Raw genomic sequence first — 23521 nt, 5'->3', positions numbered from 1 at the left:
TTATATTATTATAATTATATAATTATCTCTAATTGCTTATATATTATAGACATAATTACATAATATTTAATATATATATTTTAAACAGACAAGCAGTATAGGATTTTTAGGAAATAAAAATCCCCCCCCAGAATTCTACTTTCAGATATAACCACTGTTAGCAATTTAGTATGTATCCTTTCTAGATTTCTTTTTGTACAAACCCCTGCCCCCTTTTTAAATTTACTTTATTAGTGTAATTCATGTATAATAAAATATACTTCTTAGGTATCCAGTTTAGTGAGTTTAATGAATGTGTATGTATCAACTGTCACAATCAAAAATTTTCTTTTAATTTTTTAAAAACTTTTTAAATTCATTTAATTAACATATATGTTTTTGGTTTCAGAGGTACAGACCTGTGATTCATCAGTCTTATATAATACCCAGTACTCATTACATAACATGCCCTTCTTAGTGTTCATCACCCCAACCCCATACCCTCCAGCAACCCTCAGTTTGTTTCCTATTATTAAGAGTCTTTTATGGTTTATCTCCCTCTTTGGTTTCGCCTTGTTTTATTTTTTCCTCTCTTCCCCTATGATCCTCTGTTTTGTTTCTTAAATTCCACATTTTTTAATAATTTTTTTTAAAGATTCTATTTATTTGACAGACAGAGATCACAAGTAGGCAGAGGGGCAGGCAGAGAGAGAAGGGGAAGCAGGCTCCCTGTTGGAGCAGAGAGCCTGATCTGGGCTCAGAAAATCAGAGCCTAGATCCCAGGACCCTGAGATCATGACCTGAGCCAAAGACAGAGGCTTAACCCACTGAGCCACCTAGGCGCCCCTTAAATTCCACATTTCAGTGAAATCATGATAATTGTCTTTCTCTGATTGACTTATTTCGCTTAGCATAATACACTCTGGTTCCATCCTCATCATTGCAAATGGCAAGATTTCATTTTTGATGGCTGCATAATACTCTTGTGTGTGTGTGTGTGTGTGTGTGTGTGTGTGTGTGTGTCTCTACATTTTTTTTTTTTTAATTTATGTATTTGTCATAGAGAAAGAGAAAGAGAACACAAGCAGGGGGAGCAACAGGCAGAGGGGAAGCTGGCTCCCCACTGAGCAAGGAGCCCAGTGTGGAATCATGATATGAGCCGATGGTAGACGCTTAACCAACTGAGCCACTCAGGTGTCCCTATACCACATCTCCTTCATCCATTCATCTGTCAATGGACAGCTCGGCTCTTTCCATAGTTTGGCTGTTGTAGACATTGCTGCTGTATTTTTAAGTAATCCCTACAGCAGTGTAGGGCTCAAACCATAACCCCAAGACCAAGAGTCACATGTTGTACCGACTGAGTCAGCCAGGTGCTCCTCAAAATATTTTTTATCACTCAAAAATATTCCCTTGTATCCCTTTGCAGTTAATACCAGCCTTGGACAACTACTGACCTGGATTTTTTTCTGTTTTTTGGGTTTGTCATTATAAATTAGAATTGAAACTTTTTTTTTCTTTAATTTTTTTATGTAATTTTTTTAAAGATTTTATTTATTTATTTGACAGATAGAGAGCACAAGTAGGCAGAGAGCAGGCAGAGAGAGAGAGAGGAGGAAGCAGGCTCCCCGCTGAGCAGAGAGCCCGATGTGGGGATTGATCCCAGGACCCTGGGATCATGACCTGAGCTGAAGACAGAGGCTTTAACCCACTGAGCCACCCAGGCACCCCGAACTGAAACTTCTTTTTAAAAAGGGAGGGGGCAGAATGATATTTGGTAAGTAGATACATAGACAAAATTAGGATGGAAAAGCAGTGGAATGCTGAATCCATCCATATTTTTTTAAAGAAGAAAAAATATTTTTATTCATCTTTCTGTTATTTCAGCCAGATTGCCTTTTCCTGATTTTTCAGCTGATTTTAATGCTTATACACTTGATTATAGGTTTTAACCAACTCTGAGGTGATTCGAAATTAAAATCCTGATCGGATACATTAGCTTCTTGCTGCTCTAAGTGTGTCCACAAACTAGGAGCATGGGTCACTCGGAAGCTGGTTGAAAGCAGAATCTCAGACTCCACCCCAGACCTAAATCAGAATCTGCATTTTAATGAGATCTACAGGTGATTGAGTTTGTATTAAAGTCTGAGAAACATATCTTAACATTTTAATTGGTTTCCTAATTTACACATTGTAAAATCCACTCACTACTTCATTATTTTTTTCAATATTTCATTATTGAATTAAATTAGTACACTAAAATAAACCACCGTTGACTCTGTCTCCAACTCAGAGTCTTAACATAATTAGAACATTTGTTTCCATGTGCAATTTTGATTTCAGATATCTTTCCCTGTTTTCCTGGATATGTTATTTCATAGCTATATACAATGTGACTTTTCATTTTAAAATTGAATTTAGAGGTGCCTGGGTGGCTCAGTTGGTTAAGTGTCTGCCTTTGGCTCAGGTCATGATCCCAGGGTCCTGGGTTTGAGCCCCGCATCAGGCTTTCTGCTGAGCAGGGAGTCTGCTTCATCTTCTCCTTTTGCCACTTACCCCCACTCATGCACTTGCTCTCTCTTTCTCTCTCATATAAATAAATTTAAAAAAAAAATAGAATTTTAAATTACTCTTCAGAAAATCAGTACTACCTCTGTTTCCAAATACTATAGTATCTGCATTCCCAAACTTAACTTTAATAACTTTAATAACTTAGGTGTCTGTATGTATGCAAAGAAAAAATCTGGAAACATCAAATTGTTTGCAGTGATTGGTGATCTTGCTGGTGGGATTGTGTGATTGTTTTTCCTTTTTTCTTTTGTTTTCCTGGATTAAATTTTTTTGGCAGTGAAAGAACTCTTTAACATTTTGATGCTTCATCTCTTTTTAAAAATTTAGTCATCTTTTTCTGTATATTTGCAACCTAAGGTCATATTCTGCAGATTTTAGTCTGCCTGTTTTCATTTAACATTAAGTTATGAGCACTTTCCTATTAACATGACTGTTAAATGGCTTTAATATAGTCCATTTTAAGGATATTTCATAATTACTTTTTCAAAGCTATTTTTGGGCTATTTATGTTTAATAGAAAGATTAGCTATTTGGTTTTGTCACTGGGGTATCATGATTAGTTTTATAGATATAAAATATCAAATATGAAAGTTTGTTTCTGTCTTGTTTTAATTTTTAGCAAGCTTCACTGTCTGCACTTCAGTTCTTGGGATTCAAGCAAAGAGTGGTTAGTAGACATGCCTCAGAATGAAGATATTGAAGCTATATGTCTTGGTCTGGGATGGGCAGCTGCTGCCACCAGTGCCATGCTCCTTCGACTGTTCACTATTGGAGGTGTTCAGAAAGAGATCTTCAGTCTTCCTGGCCCTATAGTATCAATGGCAGGACATGGAGAACAGCTTTTCATTGTTTATCATAGAGGTAGGTTTTTTCCTAGTCTTTTATAATTTTACCGAGACCTGAAATAAAATCAAAATTACTTGAGAATTTTTCTCTTTCTCTTATTTGGTTTTGGGTTATATACCTGCTTTTGCATTCATTTTGTATTTGAATCAGTATAGTCTTCAAATTTACAGAATTTTGTTGTATTCACTAATAGTGATGAAAAGGAAAATATTTTATTTGTAGGAAAACTATTGTAGAAAGAATTCCATGTTTAGTTACTTCCATGTTTAAATCTTGTAAGATTTTTCAGAGTTTAAATGCCTCAAAAAATAAACTAACTTCTAGTGTACAGGACCAAGACAGTTTGAATATGACTTAAAAATTGCTGCTTCCTTCACTTCATATTCTGTCTTTAGTACCCATCACTAGGTGTCAAGACTGATTTTATCAAGATTATTGATAGGGGGCAGGCAACCTTCATCTCAGGGCCATGAGTTCAAGCCCTATGTTGGGCCTAGAGCTTACTTACGAAAAGAAGGAAGATTACTGCTAATCTTTTTATGCTTATTTTTTTTTTGATAATTCCATTAGAAACCCTTTTTGTATTTTTTAAAAATATTATTTAAATTCAAGTTAACATAAATAGTGTAGTATTGGTTTCAGGAATAGAATTTAGTGATTCATCATTTACATATAACACCCAGTACTCATCCCAGCACATGCCCTCTTTAATACCCATCATGCATTTAACCCATCCCCCTGCCCACCTCCCCTCTCTCAACCCTCAGTTTGTTCTCTTAACTATTGAGTCTCTTGTGCTTTTTCTTCCTCTCTATTTTTATCTTATTTTATTTTTCCTTCCCTTCCCCTATCTTTATCTGTTGGGTTTCTTAAATTCCACATATGAGTGAAATCATGTGATATTTGTCTTTCTCTGACTGCCTTATTTTGCTTAGCACAGTATACTCTAGTTCCATCTTTCTCTCTCTTTTTAAATTTTGATTCCAACTTAGTTAAAATACAGTGTTATATTAGTTCCAGGTGTACAATATAGTGATTTAGCAATTCCATACATCACCAGTGCTCATCACAACAGGTGCATTCCTTAAACCCCACCACCTATTTTACCCATCCCCTACCCAGCACTTTCCTTTCTTAGATTCTGTAACATCACTCTGGATGTTTTTTTACTGATAACTCTTTTGGCTATTCTTCTGGCTTTACCTCCTATGCCAGCCTCTTGGCTGGAGTGCTCCAGGACTCTATCACAGCCCCGCTTCTCTAGTACCCTCTCTAGATGAGGAACTTTCAGTCTTTTGACTCTTAGCCCTAATAAGAACTACGTTCTACATTGCTATTTTGTACATATCTGTAAATGTAACTGAAATAAAAGTCTCATGGACGGTATTTACTACTTGATTTCAGTTTTCTTTAAAGATCTTATTTATTTGACAGAGAGAAAGAGCACAAGCAGTGGGAGCAGCAGGCAGAGGGAGAGAAGCAGGCTCCCCACTGAGCAAGAAGCCCAATGTGGAGCTAGATCCCAGGACCATGGGATCATGACCTGAGCCAAAGGCAGATGCTTAACCAACTTAGCCATGCAGGCGCCCCGATTTCAATTTTCTTTAAATACTATTTGCAACTTTAAATTGATTTCTTGACTCATAGCTCAAAAGTACAGCCTGAGAAACTACCCTGGGATATCTAGTTAAGGCCTGTGGCTTTATTATTTTATTTTTTAAGATTTTATTTATTCATTTAAGAGAGAGAACACAAGTAGGCAGAGTGGTAGACAGAGGGAGAGGGAGTAGCAGGCTCCCCACTGAGCAGGGAGCCCAAAGTGGGGCTCAATCCCAGGACCACCTGAGCCAAAGGCAGACACTCCACCAGCTGAGCCATCCAGGTACCCCAGGGCCTGTGGCTTTATATAGATCTGTGTGTCCATGACCTATAAATTAGTATCACCAGCCCTACCCTCTCCTTGTATCTACAGACTTATATATCCAGTGGCCGCTTGCAATCTCTTTGTACAATTTTGATACTCATTTCAAATTTGGTCATAATAAAACTTTTGCATTTTTGTTTTTTACCTTCCGCCATGCCTTTTACTTAGTTTTCCCCATCTGAGTAAATGGCATACTCTTAACCCAGCCAGTCAAGTCAGAAATGAATCATGAATTCTTCTCTTTCCCACACCGCCCCCACATCAACCCTATCAGTGAAGTCATATCACCATGTCATTTCTATAGAGTAAAACATTCCAAACTGTCTTTTCATCTCCTCCACTAAAACCCCTCTTCTCCTGGACTAGTGGCCCTGTAACTGGCTTGTTAGCTTCAACCCTTGCCTTCCATAGTCCATTCTCCATATAACAACCTGAGTGATCTTTTAAAAACATAAATCAGAACATGTCCCTCTTCTGCTCAAATTCCTCTGATGACTTCCCATTGCTTTAGAATAAAAATCAAACCTTTATTCACAGCTAGCAAGGTCCTACATGATCTGACCTTTGCCTGCCTCTTCAACCTCATCTCTTGCCATTTTTTCTTATCATTCATTCTAGCCATACTAGCTGCTTTGTGTTCTTCAAATTTACCAAGCTTGTTCCCATCTTAGGATCTTTTCATTAGCTGTTCCTTCTGTTTACTATATTACAGCTCTTTCCCCCAACTAACTTGCAAATTATATCTCAGCTAAATTTTACTTTCTCACACAGGCCACCTCTGACTGTCCAGTCTAAAGTAATCACTCAGTCTGACACTCTGTATCACATTATTATTTTAATTCTCTGTTAACACTTAACATTTTTCCCCCAAAATTAGTCTTCTCCTACCTGAATATAAATTTCCTGAGGATATGTCTTCTTTACTATTGTAGCCTTAGTACCTTGCACATAGTAAGCTCTTTGTAAATATTTCTTGGGTGAATGAATTACCGCTTAATACCACTTTGTATAAATAGTCCCTATAACATAGTATTCTGCTTTAATACGGGAATGGTACCTCAGTCAGGGGGTTTATCCATAAAGAGTAGTGCTAGTTAATATAGAGTTTATCACAAAATCAGTTCACAAAATCACAGAAGGTACTCTAGACTGCATTATAGCTAAATAGCCTTTGATACCTGATTTCTATTTATATATTCTCACTAGGTGCAGGATTTGATGGTGATCAGTGCCTTGGAGTTCAACTGCTAGAGCTGGGGAAAAAGAAAAAACAAATTTTACATGGTGATCCTCTTCCTCTTACGAGGAAATCCTACCTAGTGTGGGTTGGATTTTCAGCTGAAGGCAAGATAAATTAACTTATTTATATTAAAGACATTTTTTCAAGTAGAAATTGTTCCATTGTTTTATTCCTAATTATTTTCTTAAGGTGAATTATCTGTATTATATGTGTAAACTTCTTTACTATGTTGGCAGTAGGGAAACTGGAATTGTTAGGCAAGATAGCCATTCTTTTATGTATAAGATATGATGTTCACGTGAATTCTGTTTAGAAAACATACAAAGAGAGAAATACATTTCTCTAAAAGTTTGTTATAGATAACAAGGAGATACAAGTCAGTGGTAAAGTTGTGGCTTTTCCAGGAGATTCTATGCAAAAAAAAATAGGAAATTTCAGTAGCTGCACTGTCTTCTGCGGTAGCCACGTGTGGCTATTGAGCACTTGAAATGTGGCTAATCCAGATTGAGATGGCGGTAAGAATAAAATACTCCGAACTTTGAAAGTTTAGTACAAAAAAAGAAGAATCTCAGTAATTCTTTTATATTGATTACATGTTAAAATGGTAATATTTTGGATATATTGGGTTTAATAAAATATATTATTCAAATTAGCCTCACTTTTTCCCCTTTCCTTTTTTTTTAGCAGTTTTTTTTTTTTAAGATTTTATTATTCATTTATTTGACAGAGGGAGAGAGAGAAAGATCACAAGTAGGCAGAGAGGCAGGCAGAAAGTGAGAGGGAAGAAGTCTCCCTGCTGAGCAGAAAGCCTGATGCAGGGCTCGATCCCAGGACCCTGGAATCATGACCTAAGCTGAAGGCAGAGGCTTAACCCACTGAGCCACCTAGGTGCCTCTTTTCCCCCTTTCCTCATCTGGCACTAAGAAATTAAAAGTTACATTTGTAGACTCATTTAATAATGGCTTATGACTGATGATGATTTGAAGTACCTTATTTTAAGGTACCTGTTTAATGTACCTGTTCTCTAACTCAGATATTTCCATTGGAGATTCATGTCTTTCACTTATATCTTTGGAAACTCCAGTTTGTCTTTAAAAAAATCAACCATTTCTAGATGTTTTCTAGTGGGATTTGATTGTTTTGTTTTTTTTTTAAGATTTTATTTATTTATTTGACAGAGATCACAAGTAGGCAGAGAGGTGGGGGAAGCAGGTTCCCTGCTGAGCAGAGAGCCCGATGCAGGGCTGGATCCCAGGAAGCTGGGAACATGACCTGAGCCGAAGGCAGAGGCTTTAACCCACTGAGCCACCCAGGTGCCCCTTATTGGTTATTTATGTTCTAATGTGACCATTAATAACTTCCATTCATATAGCTTTATTTTTTCCCCCAGTTACCAGTTAGATCTAGACTTGAGGAACATGCTGTTTGCAGTGTGAGAGGTGTATGAAGTCACAGATAATGAAAGGGGTAATTAGCAAATATGCTATTATGTACTTCCTGACATGAGAACAGAGTAAGTGGGAAACAGAGATGCTGACTTGTTTTCAGGTTAAGAATTGCTTAGGTAGGAGTTGAGGAATACAACAGTGACAAGGCCAAGAAAGCTAGAAGAAGAAGAGTACTAAAGACAAATTTCTCTAGATCATCACTGTGCGTCAGGTTCCGGTCATTTTTCCAAGTCTCTCTTAACTAGTGAAACTTCACATTCAGATTTAACCTTTTTTTTTTTTTTTTTTTTAACTGAAATTGGCTTTTAAAAATACTGCTATATTCCAGTAGGTGGCATAGTTCTCACTGAAACTATCAGCCTTTCCCTTGGGTAAATTTTAGTCATGCATTTTTTTTTTCTTTTATTCAGTTAGGTCTTACTCTGTGTGGTTAATGAAGTTTTGTGGGAAATGATCTTTAAGTATTCACCTTTTTGCTTTTGAACTGACATTTGAATCATTGGCATATATTTTTGAAATTGGATTTATTTCACAAATATGTAGCTATTTCTCCAAGTGATTCCTTTTTCAATTGCTGTGTAGGTACTCCCTGTTATGTGGATTCAGAAGGTATTGTTAGAATGTTTAACAGAGGGCTTGGTAACACATGGACTCCAGTATGTAACACAAGAGAACACTGCAAAGGAAAATCTGATCACTACTGGGTGGTTGGTATCCATGAAAATCCCCAGCAACTCAGGTAGGCTATTAGAAAGTGCTTGGTTGTTTCTTTCTAAAAAGTACTGTGAAATTTTTTGTTTTATACACTTTAAAGGTATTTACAAATTTTTTTGTCCTTCAGGTTAGTTCATATTTTTGCTTTCCATATTTACTAACTTAGAAACTTGTTTATATTCATTTTGAAGTTTTCAACTGATTGCTTGACTTAGAACTTACTGAACAAAATAGAAATTAAATTTATTGGTGAGTCTTCAGTATTATTTCAGCCAGACCGGGAAGGGAGAGCGAAATGGGGCATTTCATCTTTTATTACAGCCTTTTACTTTAAACTGTGATTTAGAATTGAATAATTCAGTGGCTTTTTGAGAGTTTTAAAGGGCTCAGTAATTGTAACCAGAGAGAGGGCTAATAAAAATTTAGTAGCTGACTGCAGGTGTACAACTCTCAATCCATTTAGTCTCTATTCAATATTAAATATTTTCTTCTTTTTTTGACACTTGATATCTTCTTGGTCTAAGCAACTGGCAGTAACATTATGTCGGTACTTGGTGATCAAAGAGGTCTTTGCTTTCATGGAGCTTATAGACTGGGGAGACAGATAACAGAAATAAGTAAATATTAATTACTACTTGGGATAAATGCCACAAATTAATCTGAGCAGACCCATGATGGAGCATAATAGAAGGGCACATTCTAGGTAGCATAATCACATAGGACTCTTAATAGAGATAGAATTAAAATGAGACCCAAGGCCAAGGAGTCTGTGAGGCAAAAGTGGAGTGAAAAATGATCCATGCAGAATAGACAGCATGTATAAAAGTCCTCAAGTCAGAAAGAGCTAGGTGTGTTTAAAGAATTGAAAGAATGCAAAAATGGCTAAGAAGTTGGGGGTTGATGGGAAGCTTAAGTCCATGCTGATATCGGAAAAAGTTAGACACAGGCTGCATTATAGACCATATAGAGAAGTTAATATTTCATTTGAAGTTGTATCGTGAAGCCATTCTACAGTTTTATCTGGGGAATGACGTAATCTGATTTATACTATAAAAAGAAAAATACATGTGCTAAATGTATTGGCAGAGGTAAGACTGAAATTAGGGAGCCCAGTTTTCAGTCAGGGGATTTATCCTGCTTTCTGAGAGTGTTTGGAGACATAGGGTCATATTTTTAGCCATCACAATGATCAGGGGTTACCTGGCATTTAGAGAGCTGTGTCCAGGGCTGTTGAACATCTTAGAATGTGCAGGATGGTCCTACTGAACTACAGATCGTCCTTCCCAAGTGCTATCAGTGCCTCCATTGAGAAACATTGAGGAAGATTTTGCAGTCATCCAGCAGAGCTATTAGTGTAGCTGGAACTAGGGTGGTGGCAGTAGAAATTAAGGGAACTAGATTTGAGATAGAAACAAGTAGGATTTTCTGTAGATAGGGTGTTGGGAGTGAGAGAGAAGACTCAATAATGACACCTATGTCTCCAATAAAAGCAACTAGATGGATAGTCATACCATTTATAGAAATAAGGGAGATGAAAACAAATTCTCTCTTGGGTATATTGTTGAAATGCCTGCAGAAGAGCCAAGTGGCGATATCAAGAAGGTATTATAATACATGACTGTAAGATATAAATTTGGGAATCACCAGAATATAGAAGGTATTTAAAGTCATAGTAATAAACAAGGGGCACCTGGGTGTCTCAGTCAGTGAAGTGGCTGCCTTTGGCTCAGGTCGTGATCTCAGGGTCCTGGGATTGAGCCCCACATTGGGCTCCCTGCTCAATGGGGAGCCTGCTTCTCTCTCTGCCCCCCTATCCCCCACTCACTTGTTCTCTCTCTCTCAAAAATAAATAAAACACTTAAAAAAAATAAAGTCATAGTAATAAATGAGAACACATAGAAGAAAGAAACAAAAAAGGTCACTAGAATCCACCCCTTAGAAATTCCAACCTTTAGAGGTCAGGTATTGGGAGACGGTGCTTTTGAACGAGGAAAAGGAATATTGGCTAAGCAAACAAGAGAAAAATCACTTGAAGAACATCATATCACTGAAGTTGTAAGTAGAGACTATTTCAAGAAAGGCACTACTTAGAAAAGAAAATAAAAATGGCTCTTGGATATGTGAAAAGATGATTGATTATCAAAATAAGAAAAATATGAATCAAAACTTATAAAAACTCTCTTTTTACTTATCAAGTGAGGAGAATCTGAAAATTTGATAACTCTCTTAGTTGGTGAGGCTGGGGGGAAATAATCAAGCTTATAATTGCTGATAGCAGTATAATGGGTTATAATCCCTATGGAAGGCAGTTTGTCAAGAACTACCAGAATTAGAAATGCATGTGCTCTTTTATCTGCCTTAGGATTTTTCCTGCAGATGTACTAGTACTTGCTATTTAAAGTGTGATCCATGGACCAGCAGCATCAGCATCACCAGGGAGCTTATTAGAAATGCCCTATCTCAGGACACCTGGGTGGCTCATTCGGTTAAGCATCTGCTTTCCCCTCAGATCATGATCCCAGGGTCTTGGGATGGAGCCACATGTCGGTTCCCCTGCCCCTCATGCCCTCTTTCTCGCACACATATGCATGCACTTTCTCTCAAATAAATAAAATCTTTCAAAGAAAAGAAACACCAGATCTCAGGTATCACTTCAGACTTACTGAATCAGAACCTGCATTTTAACAAGATCCTCAGGGGATTTGTGTGTGCATTAAAGTTTAGGAAATATGCTGCTAGCACATGTGGAAATGACACATGGAAAAGATACCCTACATTGTAGGATTGTTAATATTAGCAAAAGATTGGAACCCTAAATTTCTATTAGAATAGGTAATAACGTTAGGTACGAGTGCACACTAGAGTACCATGTAGATTTAAAAGGGATGTGTATCAGAATATATAAAGAACTCTTGTAACCTAAGAAAAGGTAATTCAATTAAAAACTAGGCAGAGTATTTGAATTGACATTTCTCGAAAGAAAACACGCACGGCCTATAATGCATGAAAAGGTATTCATTAGTTATTAAGCATCATTATGCAAATCAAAATCACAGAGATACCACTTCATACCCACCAGGACGGTTATTATCTGAAAGATGGACAATAATTAGTGCTGTTGAGCATGAGGAACCCTAAACAGCGCTAGGTGGGATAGAAACTCGGTACAGTTTGGCATTTCCTCAAACAGTTAAACACAGTTAGTATGTGACTTAACTGTTCAACTCCTAGGGAGATAAATAAAGGAATTAAAAACATGTCATTTGAGTCCATATGAAATACCTGCCTTTAATCATGAATATGAGTAATTACTAATCTGTAGAAGCTATCACTCCTACCTCCATTCGAATGACACTTCAGTTTAGCAAAAACTATCTTTATTGTTTACACTGAAGATTTTTTTCATAATCACTACTGGTTAATATATAACTGAGTTTCCTGATTTTGCATGCTACAGTCCAGTTTGCTCTCTACCAACATTAACCTTCCTTCCTTTTCTCTTTAGCTTTTAAAAGCTCTTAAGAGTTTTAAGCGTGCTTGCAAACGAATTCTTGTTTTGAGTTTTGTTTAACAAGCATTTGTTACAGTACTGACTATATGTGCTGTACTACGTAAAGGCCTGGAAGAGTTGGCTGCTAAAATCATTATCTACTCCTGAGTACGTGCTCCAAACAAGTTGTGAACAAAGTCTCCTCTGTGCAACCCAGGACACAAAGCAAAACTTGTTACCTGGGGAAAGCTTAGTCTGAACATTGGCCCCAATTTTCACTAGTCTAATATTTTTTCAACTCTTCCCTTAATAAGAGAACAAGTTTTATTATTTATTTGAAAAGGAATTGAAGTAATTTTGTTTTCTTGGTAAACCATAGTTTATTTTTTGCATTTTCTCCTCCAGATGGTTTAGCCACGCAATTTCCTGGAGGCTCATTCATTATAGGCAAAACCCACCAAATTAGCAGTCAAATGAGTTTGTTCTTCCTCTTCTTTCATGAAAGGGGTATTTAATGGAGAACAGGTCTTTTTACTTTCAAGTCTTTAAAGCTCCAAGTATAAGAAATGTGAATTAGTACCCTGCTTTGATATAAATGTAGCTTTAAAAAACCATTAATAAAGTCCTAATTTTTCTTTGTGATAATTGCTTACTGTGATAAGTCAATAGAGTATTTGAGGTATAAAATGTTTTTAAACAAGAGAGTATAAGTCTTCTTATAGAAAAAAATAAATGTTAAGGCAATTAAGATTATTCCCAATGTTCCTTCTGATTATCTGTTAATATACGTATATATGTATAATTAGACTTGTTCCTTTCCGAATGCACATGTGCTTTTTCATTTTGCATGACTAATAAACCACTAGCTTCTGTGAATGACAGAATTGCTACAAGAGATTTTTTTCAGGTATTCAAACTGCCACCTGGTATGGTGATAACCACTGATTTATATGAAATCGTAAAAGGAGAGGAAGAAGAAGAAATGAGCTTATGTGTTCAAAAGTATTGGAACGCTAAAAACATGTTTGTATTTTTATTGTAGGGTCACAAAAAGAAGAAAGTGTATTCAAATCTTACTAGGAAGGGGGGCCTCTCTAGTTTAAAAGATTGCTGAGTATTGCCACTTATTTAATTTTTAACTATTCTAGTGGGCATTTGATAATATTAGAAGACATTTATGAAAAAAATTTACACCTGAGGATCTGATTTCTACTTAGTATTTCCCTTTAAGAAAGTCATGACTTTAAGCCATGACTAAAAGGCTGTACTATAAATTAAATGTGTGGTTATTAATAGGCATTGAACATTGTACTGTATTTTTAAATGACTAGAGAAATTAGAAAATTCACCCAAGGTACTTCATGTGTGAGCATGGTTTTCCAGTGGTTTTCTTATAAATAATTTGGAGTACATAAGTTGAAAGGGTATTCTACATGCATATGTCACTCTGTGATTAATGAATGCTTTTTAATTAATGAATTGCATTACTGTTCATACTGATGGGCATCTTTAAATACTTCCATATCATAATCAGAAAAGGTTTAGACAAAGCTCTCGCCACTGAGCTATTTATTATCACATAAGGCAACCATTGATTTAGCAGAGCAGGTATATATTATAACCAGGTATATACTGGATTTTCTGCTTCAGTTTTACCAATATTTAGTAGTAGATACTTATCTCTATTGGACATATCTCTATTGGACATATCACCATCTTTTTCTCTTATTTGACACTTTCTACCAGCAGTACCAAGTATTCCCAAACTGGTAAATAAAAGGAAATGCTTCATCAGTATTTCATCTTGGGTCATCTGTTTTATAACATGGATCCCTTGACAACTATTATGGCATAGCTGCCGTATTTTATTTGTTTTTAATATTTTATTTATTTATTTGACACTGAGAGAGATCACAAGTAGGCAGAGAGGGAGGCAGAGAGAGAGGGAAGCAGGCTCCCCACTGAGCAGAGAGCCCAGAAGTGGGGCTCGATCCCAGGACACTGAGATCATGACCTGAGCTGAAGGCAGAAGCTTAACCCACTGAGCCACCCAGGTGCCCCGAGCTGCCATATTTTAAAAGTGGACAGTTTCCGAAGGAAAAACTGATATGAGGAGGGGTTGTTGAAATTCTTAAAATGCATGGGGAGGGATAGTTTTTAAACCTAATCAGGTATGTGGGGCACCTGGGTGGCTCAGTGGGTTAGGCCTCTGCCTTTGGCACAGGTCATGATCTCAGGGTCCTGGGATCGAGCCCCACATGGGGCTCTCTGCTCGGCGGGGAGCCTGCTTCCCCCTCTCTCTACATGACTCTCTGCCTACTTGTGATCTCTCTCTCTCTCCCAAATAAATAAACAAAATCTTTAAAAAAAAAAAAAAACCCCAATCAGGTGTGAAGTTAAAAAAAAAAGAGTAATTTGTTGTATATTATTAATCTAGCTATTGGAATAATATTATTCCAAGTTATTGAATTTTGGAAATTTTATATTTTAACAGTTTTTATGATTTGGGAAGGAATTTTTGTAGTGAGACTTTTTTTTTTTTTTTTTTTTTTATTGACAGGTGCATTCCTTGCAAAGGTTCTCGGTTTCCTCCCACCCTTCCACGACCTGCTGTAGCTATACTATCCTTTAAGCTTCCTTATTGTCAGATTGCAACAGAGAAAGGACAAATGGAGGTATGTGGAAATCTTACCTTGACACTCTGAATTTGATAATACATTGCCTGTGATGTAGACATTTAAAAATTTCCCTGATAAACAGTGTTGAATACTCATTACTTTATGATTAAATAAATAGTGGTAGTAGGGTGGGAGGATGACTGCTTATGATCACAAGGGTACCTGATTGCCATCTCTGCTTCCAGGGATTTTGTCTGTGAGGTAAATGGGTATGAACATCAGGGTAAGGGCTCTCACTCACTCTCAGAGTTGGGTGAGTGCCTGAGAGGGGGGACCTCCATAAATATTGCGTCTTAGACCAGGCTTGCTTCACTCTAGGCATAGCCCTGTACCATCAAAAGTCATTTGAAATCTTGTAATTAGTTACTCTAAATAGGAAGTAAACCAGCCTCTTAAAAAGTAGCATACCACCTTCTCTGAGCATTAATGATAGCTAAGGTACTGTTTAAAATGTTATATTTCTTTTTTTTTTTTTTAAGTACAGAAGATGAAGTTAAGGTTTGGTATCATGTTAAAATTTGAATTACAAAATAAACTATAGAAAAAGTATTTCAAAAATTATTTTAATTCAGAATCCGTTATCTTAAGATAAATATTTAATACTTGCCTGGTATTAGCTGGTAGTTTTCTCTAAGCTGTTTTTTTCACTTTTATAGGAACAATTTTGGCGTTCCATCATGTTTCACAATTACCTTGATTATTTAGCTAAAAATGGTTATGAGTATGAAGAAAGCACTAAAAATCAAGCAATAAAAGAACAACAGGAGCTTTTAATGAAAATGCTTGCGGTGAGTATAATAAATATGCTGGAAAAATTAAAGTTGCACTTTTCTATAGATTGGATTTCTTAAAAGTATGTGAATTAGCACCAAGTTCCACAACCTCAGAAACTTTTTTTTTCATTTTTAAAATTTTAATTCTAGTCTAAATTTACATTGTTATGTTAATTTCAGATGTACAATACAGTGATTCAACAATTCCGTACATTACTCAATTGCTTCCCAGTTGATGTTGTAGTTAAAATATTTTAAAAAGTAAATAAGTAAAATATTTTAGACCTTACCTTGTAACTAAGATCATGGGCAGATATGTGTACTTTTAACCTCCTCCTATTTCACCCATCTCCCTACTGATGTCTCCTATGGTAACCACCAGTTCTCTATAGTTAAGAGTCTAGTTTTTTTATTTGTCCTTTTTTCTGTGTTTGTTTTATTTCTTAAATTATACATATGAGTGAAATCATATGGTATTTATCTTTCTCTGACTAATTTCACTTAGCCTTATACTCTCTAGAGCCATCATGTTGTTGGGAAAAGGTAGTATTCACTGTTGTCACCACTATGTGACACTGTCTTGAGTACAGTATTAAAGAAAATTTTTTCAAAAGATTTTATTTATTTATTTATTTATTTATTTATTTGAGAGAGTGTGACGGTGGGGGGGGAGGTTCAGAGGGAGAAGCAGACTCCCTGCTGAGCAGGGAGCCCAATGTGAGACTTGATCCTGGGACTCTGATCGGGACCCGAGCTGAGTCACTTAACCGAGTGCCCCCCAGTACTGAAGAAATTTAATTAGCTATTTGTAGAGTAAGTTTTGTTCCTTTTATAAAAATGTCATTTGTGGTGTAGGAACTAGTAACATTCTTATTTCCCACAGCACACGTAAGAATATCCGTTTGGTTATTTACCATGTAGCATTGGAGGAGCATTTCCTCTGGAACAGTGTTTCTGAACAGAGTATCAGTAGCTTAAGGACTGGTCAGTTCTTTAGCATTCCTGTCCCCCTGGCAAATGCTGGAACTTCAGCCTCCTTACTATGAGAATCCTACTACTTTTCATTTCCAAATGTCCCCTGAGGCAGAGTACTACCCTGATTAAGAAGTACTATTTATAGATGAGTGATAGTAGAAACCTTGAAAAGGACATGCAGGTGATTGTCTAAACCTTCTGTGCTGAGGCATGAGATGTGGGATGTCTAAGTAACAAAATAATCCTTCTACCCTATGAATTAGGAAACCCTTAGTAGTCTGTGAAGTACGAATTTTCCTTACATTGTACTTGAGTTGCCTCACTTTGAGTTGTAAAAATTCATACCAAAAGAAAAGTAGTCAAGTGTTTTCTAAGATGTTAAATGAATGCCCTTTTTTTTTGTATTGTTACATATAAAAAAATAGAGCAAGAAAAAGGGAGTTGTTAATTAGAAGTTGTGTAAATATTTCTGGTAGTTGGAGATCTTAGACAATCACACTTAAAAATGAATGGCTAAATCTACTTCTCCCCACCCAAACTCACTTACTAGTATTTGTGTACCAATTCTGGGCAAAGGAATAACAAATAAATCATTTACTATCTATTCCTTCTTTGAACTTGCTGCCTTATTTGGCGAGGGTGGGGTGAGGGTGGGTGGGCAGTGAAACAAGTTTAAGAAAACCACATTTGAATTGTAAAGGAGTATCTTTACTTCCCTTGCAATTAATAGCCTGAAATCCTAAGCCTTATTTGATTGAATCTAAGCTACTATTGATTGTAAAATGCATCATTATTTAAGCCCCCCCAAAAATGTTACAAGTTAAACTCTGACCCACCATCAGTTGTGAGATGCTCCCACTTTCAGAGATGTTAAAATGTATAAAAATATGGTTCTTAGAATCAGTGAGATGCATTATCTAGAAAACTGATTTCTCAGTTTTACTACTAGTATCATTCTCTTATTTTTAAAACGTTTCTCTTGGGTGTTATATGCAACTAATGAATCGTTGAGCGCTATATCAAAAACTAATGATGTACTATATGCTGGCTAATTGAACATAATAATAAATTTAAAAATTTTAAAAATAAAAAGTTTCTCTTGACATGGCTTTATTTTTTTTCCATTCTGGGTTAGCTTTCTTGTAAACTGGATCGGGAATTCCGTTGTGTGGAACTAGCTGATTTAATGACTCAAAATGCTGTGAATTTAGCCATTAAATATGCTTCTCGTTCCCGGAGATTAATATTGGCCCAAAGACTTAGTGAACTGGCTGTAGAGAAGGCAGCTGAATTGGCAGCAACCCAGGTAGAAGAAGAGGAAGAGGAAGATTTCAGAAAAGAGCTGAATGCTGGGTAAGAAATAATCAGTTGCTTAAATTCTTCTTTACCATTCTGAATATTAAATTGGTCTTTGTATAGCTCTTTATTGAATAATATATTGTCTTTTAGTTATAGTAATACTGCTACAGACTGGAGCCAGCCAAGGCTTAGAAACCAAGTTGAAGAAGATGCAGAGGACACCAGAGAATCTGATGATAAAGAAGAAGAACCAGAATTACATAACCATGGCAAGATTTTTTTTTAAAGATTCATTTATTTATTTTAGAGAGAGAGTATGTGTGTGAGTTGGGGGAGGGACAGAGGGAGAGGTAGGGAGAGAAGCAGACTGCCCGCCAAGCGAGGAGCCAGATGGGTCTCAATCTCACAATCTGGAGATTATGACTTAAGCTGAAATCAGGAGTTGGATGCTTAACCAACTGAGCCACCCTGGTGCCCCATAAGATACATTTTTAAGGCAATTTAAGGATGAGAAATGTCATTTATGTGGCTTTCCCCATTTTACTTAGCTGAGGAAAATTGAATACCGGTGCTTTGTTAATATATCTATGCTGATTGTTGATTATAGAGAGTAACTTTATCTCCCCATTTACATTGTATTGTTTTAAATTTTATAGGACTGAATCCATTTTCCAAAAGTGCAAATTCTGCTGATGTGCCAGCTATTAAGTCAGGTAAGAAATATGTCTGATTCTGTAATATCAAGAAAATTGTGCGAGTAGTCTTTAAAGTGATATATCTATTCAAATACACCCCTTTTGCCCACCCCCACCTCCACTCTTCTGCCCTTGGTTTGTTTTTATCAGAAATATTGTTTGTGAAACTGCTAATTTTACAAATATTTATTAAATGCCTATTGTGTGTCAGGTATTTGACTAGGTGGGACATATAGAAGTCGGGCAGACATGCATGGTTGATTCCTGCGTAAATCTTACATAGTATCAACTGAATTTTTAAATCATGTGTATATAGTCCTTTGATTTTTTTTTTTTTAAGATTTTATTTATTTAATTGACAGATAGGTAGAACACAAGTAGGCAGAGAGGCAGGCAGAGGGAGAGGGAGAAACAGGCTCTCCGCTGAGCAGGGAACCCGATGCGGGACTCGATCCCAGAACCTTGGGATCATGACCTGAGCTGAAGTCAGCCGCTTAACCAACTGAGCCACCCAGGCGCCCCTAGTCCTTTGATTTTAAAAAATTACCTGGAAACACATGTACAGAGTATTATAAGAGCATATAACAGTATGCTGTATTCTAGTCAGAGGTAAGGGCTTTGTCAGGACCCCAAGGGAGGCCTCATGGAATGTTTAAAGCAGAGATGAATAAGAATCAGCTAGGCTGACGTGGGTGAGAGCAGAAGCAAGGGAAAGGTGTGTGACTTAAGGAATAGCATTTGCGAAGACTGTAAGAGTAGTGCGAAGAGCACAGAGTCAGAGAAAAGTGACACCGAGTGGTTTTGGAGGGAAGGGCGGGAGCTAAATCACGCAGATCCATGGAGGCCACAGTAAGGATTTTGATATTGATTCTGAGGTCACTGGGAGGCTGTTGTAGATTTAAAGCAGAGGCAGAGCGTGCACACTGGCAGAGGAGGAATGCACATAAGGAGACAGCCCAAGTGACATTGAATAGTGTCTTAGACTTGGGTGGTGGTGACGAATGGGAGAAAGAATGAGAAGAATTGATAAAGTGTTTCTGAAGAAAATGTAGAGAGTATGAAAGTTCAGGGTATAAGAATGACTCAGTTTCCCAGCTTGAATATTTGAATGAATGATGGTACCATTTACTGGGTTAGAAAACACTAGGGAAACTCAGGTTTAGATAGGAGGAAGATGAACTACTATTGGATGTTTGGGCTAGGAACTCAGGAAAGTAGTCTGAGAGCGAGATATAAAGTGAAAATTGTTGGCATAACAATAGCAGTTTAAATCACGGGCATGGGTGATTGAGCATTGGAGGAGGATATAAAGTGAGAGGAAAAGTGAGCTTAGGGGGTGGAGAATCCCCAGCATTTAAACATTGGGCGGAGGAGGAACCATCAAAAGAAAATGAGGTAAGAGAGGAAGGAGATAGGAACATGGAATCTCAGAACTCAAGGGTAGGAGACAGGATCAAAAAGAAAGGAACACTCAGCTATGTAGAATGCTGTTGAGTGGGTCAAAATGATGATGACTGAAAACTACCCACCATATTTGGCCAGACGGACTTTATTGGGTCCTTAGCAAGAGCAGATTCTATAGGATAGTAGGGCTGGAAGCCATTATATTTTGGATGTGGGAATGTATGAACCTTGAGGAACTGGGAATAGCTTTGTTGACAGCTCTTGAATTTGGCTCTATGGGGTTGGGAGGGCTTGTTTTTGTTTGTTTAAGTTAGGAAACTTGAGTAGCCAATAAAGAGGAAAAAGTAGTATACATCCAAAGATGGTGTAGGCACTGATAGGGCAAGTTTCCTGACAAAGCAGGAGGGATTGGGATCTAGGGCACAAGTAGAGGAATTGTTAACTTAGCTAAAATGAGTCACCGTTCTTCCATGGTAATAGGAGAAAAGGATTGATCTGTATGAATATTGGGTTGTTATATTTCATAGTAACAAGTTGGGGTAGTTCCCATTTACTAGCTTGTATTTTAGCTTGGAAAGAGGTAGGAGGTCATATATAGTTGTTAATAGTTTTAAAGCTGCAAAGTACATTTGTTTTTGTATGATACAGATTAAAATATTCCATCTATTGTTAGAGAAGTCAGAAGTCTTCCATGTTTTGCCACATTAAGTGAGGGTTTCTTTCTTACAAAAGGTGCAGTTACCTGTAGCAACCAAGGACGAGTAAACCCCTTCAAGGTAAACTCTTTCCAGTGATATTTAAAATGTATTTCAGTACATTTTTATACAAAGAAATATTTCCAGACCACCAGATGACACTCTCCAGACTTGGAGACATTAAAGACTAAAGCAGATCTTCGTGAAAACAGATGAAAGCAGCACTAGTTCACACTTGGTCTAAGAGTTATATGTTCTACTTACCTTCTAAATACTGATTTGTTTTTTTTAAGATTTTATTTATTTACTTGAGAGAGAGAGAGAGTCAGAGAGAGCACGAGAGGGGAGAAGGTCAGAGGGAGAAGCAGACCCCATAGAGCTGGGAGCCTGATGTGGGACTTGATCCCGGGACTCCGGGATTGTGACCTGAGCCGAAGGCAATTGTTTAACCAACTGAGCCACCCAGGTGCCCCTAAGTACTGATAGTTTTGAAAGATTATTCCCTCTTTTCCTTGGGGATGTGGTATATTTAATACGTGTATCAGTCTTAATTTGTATTGTATAAAATGTATTCAATTCCAAATGTGAGACCACAATATAGACCTGACATATTTTAAGGAAAAATTAGTCTCTTGGGATTTTTTTTCTTCTTTAAATATAAAATGCTAATAGTTTGTTCTTTAGGTATCCGCCAATTCCAAAGAACCATCCACTTCAGTAAATTCAGCACGTTCAAGTAATATTTTAGATAATATGAACAAATCATCCAAGAAATCTACTACACTTAATCGAGCTACAAATAATGAAAAGTCTCCAGTTATAAAGCCTCTAGTTCCAAAGCCAAAGTCTAAGCAGGTACAATTTCAACTACCCACATTAACAATAAGTAGCACATATTCTGTTTGTTTTGTTCACTCTCTCAGGTATGGGACAGGAGGCTCCGGTTGTTTATGATTGATTGTCTAGCAAGGGCAGTGGTTCTCCAATCTGATTTTGCTTCAGAATTACTTTTTGGGAGGGAAAGAAAAAAAAATATATATATATATATTACATACATATATATATATTACATACATACATATATACATACATATACATATACATTCAGGGCCCAGGGACTCAGGCATCTGTCTGGTCTTTAAAAAAAATTTTCCAGATGATTCTGATGCATATCTTTGTTTAGAGATGATGCTGTATAGCTGGCCCCAATCTTTTTTTTTTTTTTTTTTTTTTTTCTTTTTTTGAAGATTCTATTTATTTATTTGACAGAGAGAGAGAGACAGCAAGAGAGGGAATACAAGCAGGGGGAGTGGAGAGGGAGAAGCAAGCTTACCGCTGAGCAGGGAGCCGGATGTGGGGCTCGGTCCCAGGACCCTGGAATCATGACCTGAGCTGAAGGCAGACGCTTAACAGCTGAGCCACCCAGGCGCCCCCCAGTCTTGTTCTGTATTCTGATTTTGCCTTCTGGTTTCAGCCCAGATTTTGTATTTCATCCCAGATTTGTCATTAGTACAATAGATCTTTTTTCTTTCCCATTTCATATAATAAAATTCAGCACTTAGAAAATACGGAATTTGTAGTTTTAGGGGATTTTGTGTCTGTAGTCATGTTTATGTTCAGCTGAGAACCTCAAGGGGCTTCTTCACATGTTGGTTTAAGAATTCTACATATATTTTCCCACACTTTTAAAAAGTTGATTGTAGTATATGAAATCTTACTAGATTTTGTTACAGTATTCATTATGTTTGTTTTTACAGGCATCTGCAGCATCCTATTTCCAGAAAAGAACTTCCCAAACTGATAAGACTGAGGATGTAAAAGAAGAACATCCTAAACAGTCATCATCTGAAACACCAGCTATGTCTCCTCAAAACACTGAAAATCAAAGGTCCGTACATAAACAAATTTATTATTCTTAAGATATAATATCCCAATAAAAGGCATACAGAAACAATACAAAATTACTCAACTCTCTTGTTCATTATTACAAGTAATACATTGACACTGGTAGTGGACATTCTGAACACAAAACTTTAAGGAAAGGAAGCCATAAATATTGATTAATGTCTATTTATGTTACTTAATAAGATACACCCTGATAAATTATATGTGTTTTAAATTGTACATATTTTATAATTTTTTTAATCTTAAAATAGATAGTTACATGGGAGAAACAGTGAAAAGTTACCCAAAAAAAGTGTGATAAAGAGTAAACATCTTTCCTGTCCACCCAGTACCCCTCTTGCACAGTCACTACAACAGATTTCTCACATAGCTCTCCAATATTTTTTGTGCATGTTCAAATACTTAGATTTATCTATTTTTTTATTTTTACAGAAATGGTAGCATACATGTTATTCTGTACCTTGCTTTTTTTCACTTAACATTTTTTATAGAATATCTCATATTACTGCATAAAGAGTTTCTTTAATCTTTTCACATACACCGAATGGATATCCATAATTTATTCAGTTCTCTACTGGTGCTGGTCTTTTGCTAGTACATATAGTAGCACAAAGAATAACTTCATATGAATGTCATTTCTCACATATACCTATAGCTATAAGATGGATTCCTGTATGCTTCAAGTTAATGTGCATTTCTAATTTCAATAGATATTGCCAAATTTTTCTCCGTTTGATGTTGTATCATTTTCTTTGCCTCCTGTAATATGAGAGTTCCTATTTACCTGTATCCTATTTGTCTGCCAGTGCAATATGTTACCACATTTCTTGAGGTCTCTTTTTTTTTTTTTTAAGATTTTTATTTATTTTCTTATGAGAGAGAGCT

General features: G+C 36.6%; 1 protein-coding gene across 1 annotated transcript in view; it reads left to right on the top strand.

Moving 5' to 3' along the window:
- Positions 1-22756, top strand: part of LOC116863252 (WD repeat and HMG-box DNA-binding protein 1-like) — a gene marked incomplete at its 5' end in the record, with an annotated part of 28481 nt that extends 5725 nt beyond the window's left edge. Inside the window, 11 exons of the mRNA XM_032850739.1 lie at positions 3170-3411; positions 6527-6664; positions 8591-8747; positions 14773-14887; positions 15547-15678; positions 17774-17991; positions 18088-18206; positions 18594-18650; positions 20769-20812; positions 21416-21586; positions 22489-22756. Coding sequence (XP_032706630.1) covers positions 3170-3411; positions 6527-6664; positions 8591-8747; positions 14773-14887; positions 15547-15678; positions 17774-17991; positions 18088-18206; positions 18594-18650; positions 20769-20812; positions 21416-21586; positions 22489-22650 — 1555 coding nt within the window. The remainder of the gene's footprint in view (positions 1-3169; positions 3412-6526; positions 6665-8590; positions 8748-14772; positions 14888-15546; positions 15679-17773; positions 17992-18087; positions 18207-18593; positions 18651-20768; positions 20813-21415; positions 21587-22488) is intronic.
- Positions 22757-23521: the final 765 nt, after the last annotated feature.

Source organism: Lontra canadensis, unplaced genomic scaffold (genome assembly GCF_010015895.1).
Source record: "Lontra canadensis isolate GAN:19392208 unplaced genomic scaffold, GSC_riverotter_1.0 scaffold763, whole genome shotgun sequence".
NCBI classification, from domain to species: domain Eukaryota; kingdom Metazoa; phylum Chordata; class Mammalia; order Carnivora; family Mustelidae; genus Lontra; species Lontra canadensis.
Note: the sequence above shows the minus strand (reverse complement) of the source record. Positions and strands in the feature narration are given on the sequence as shown.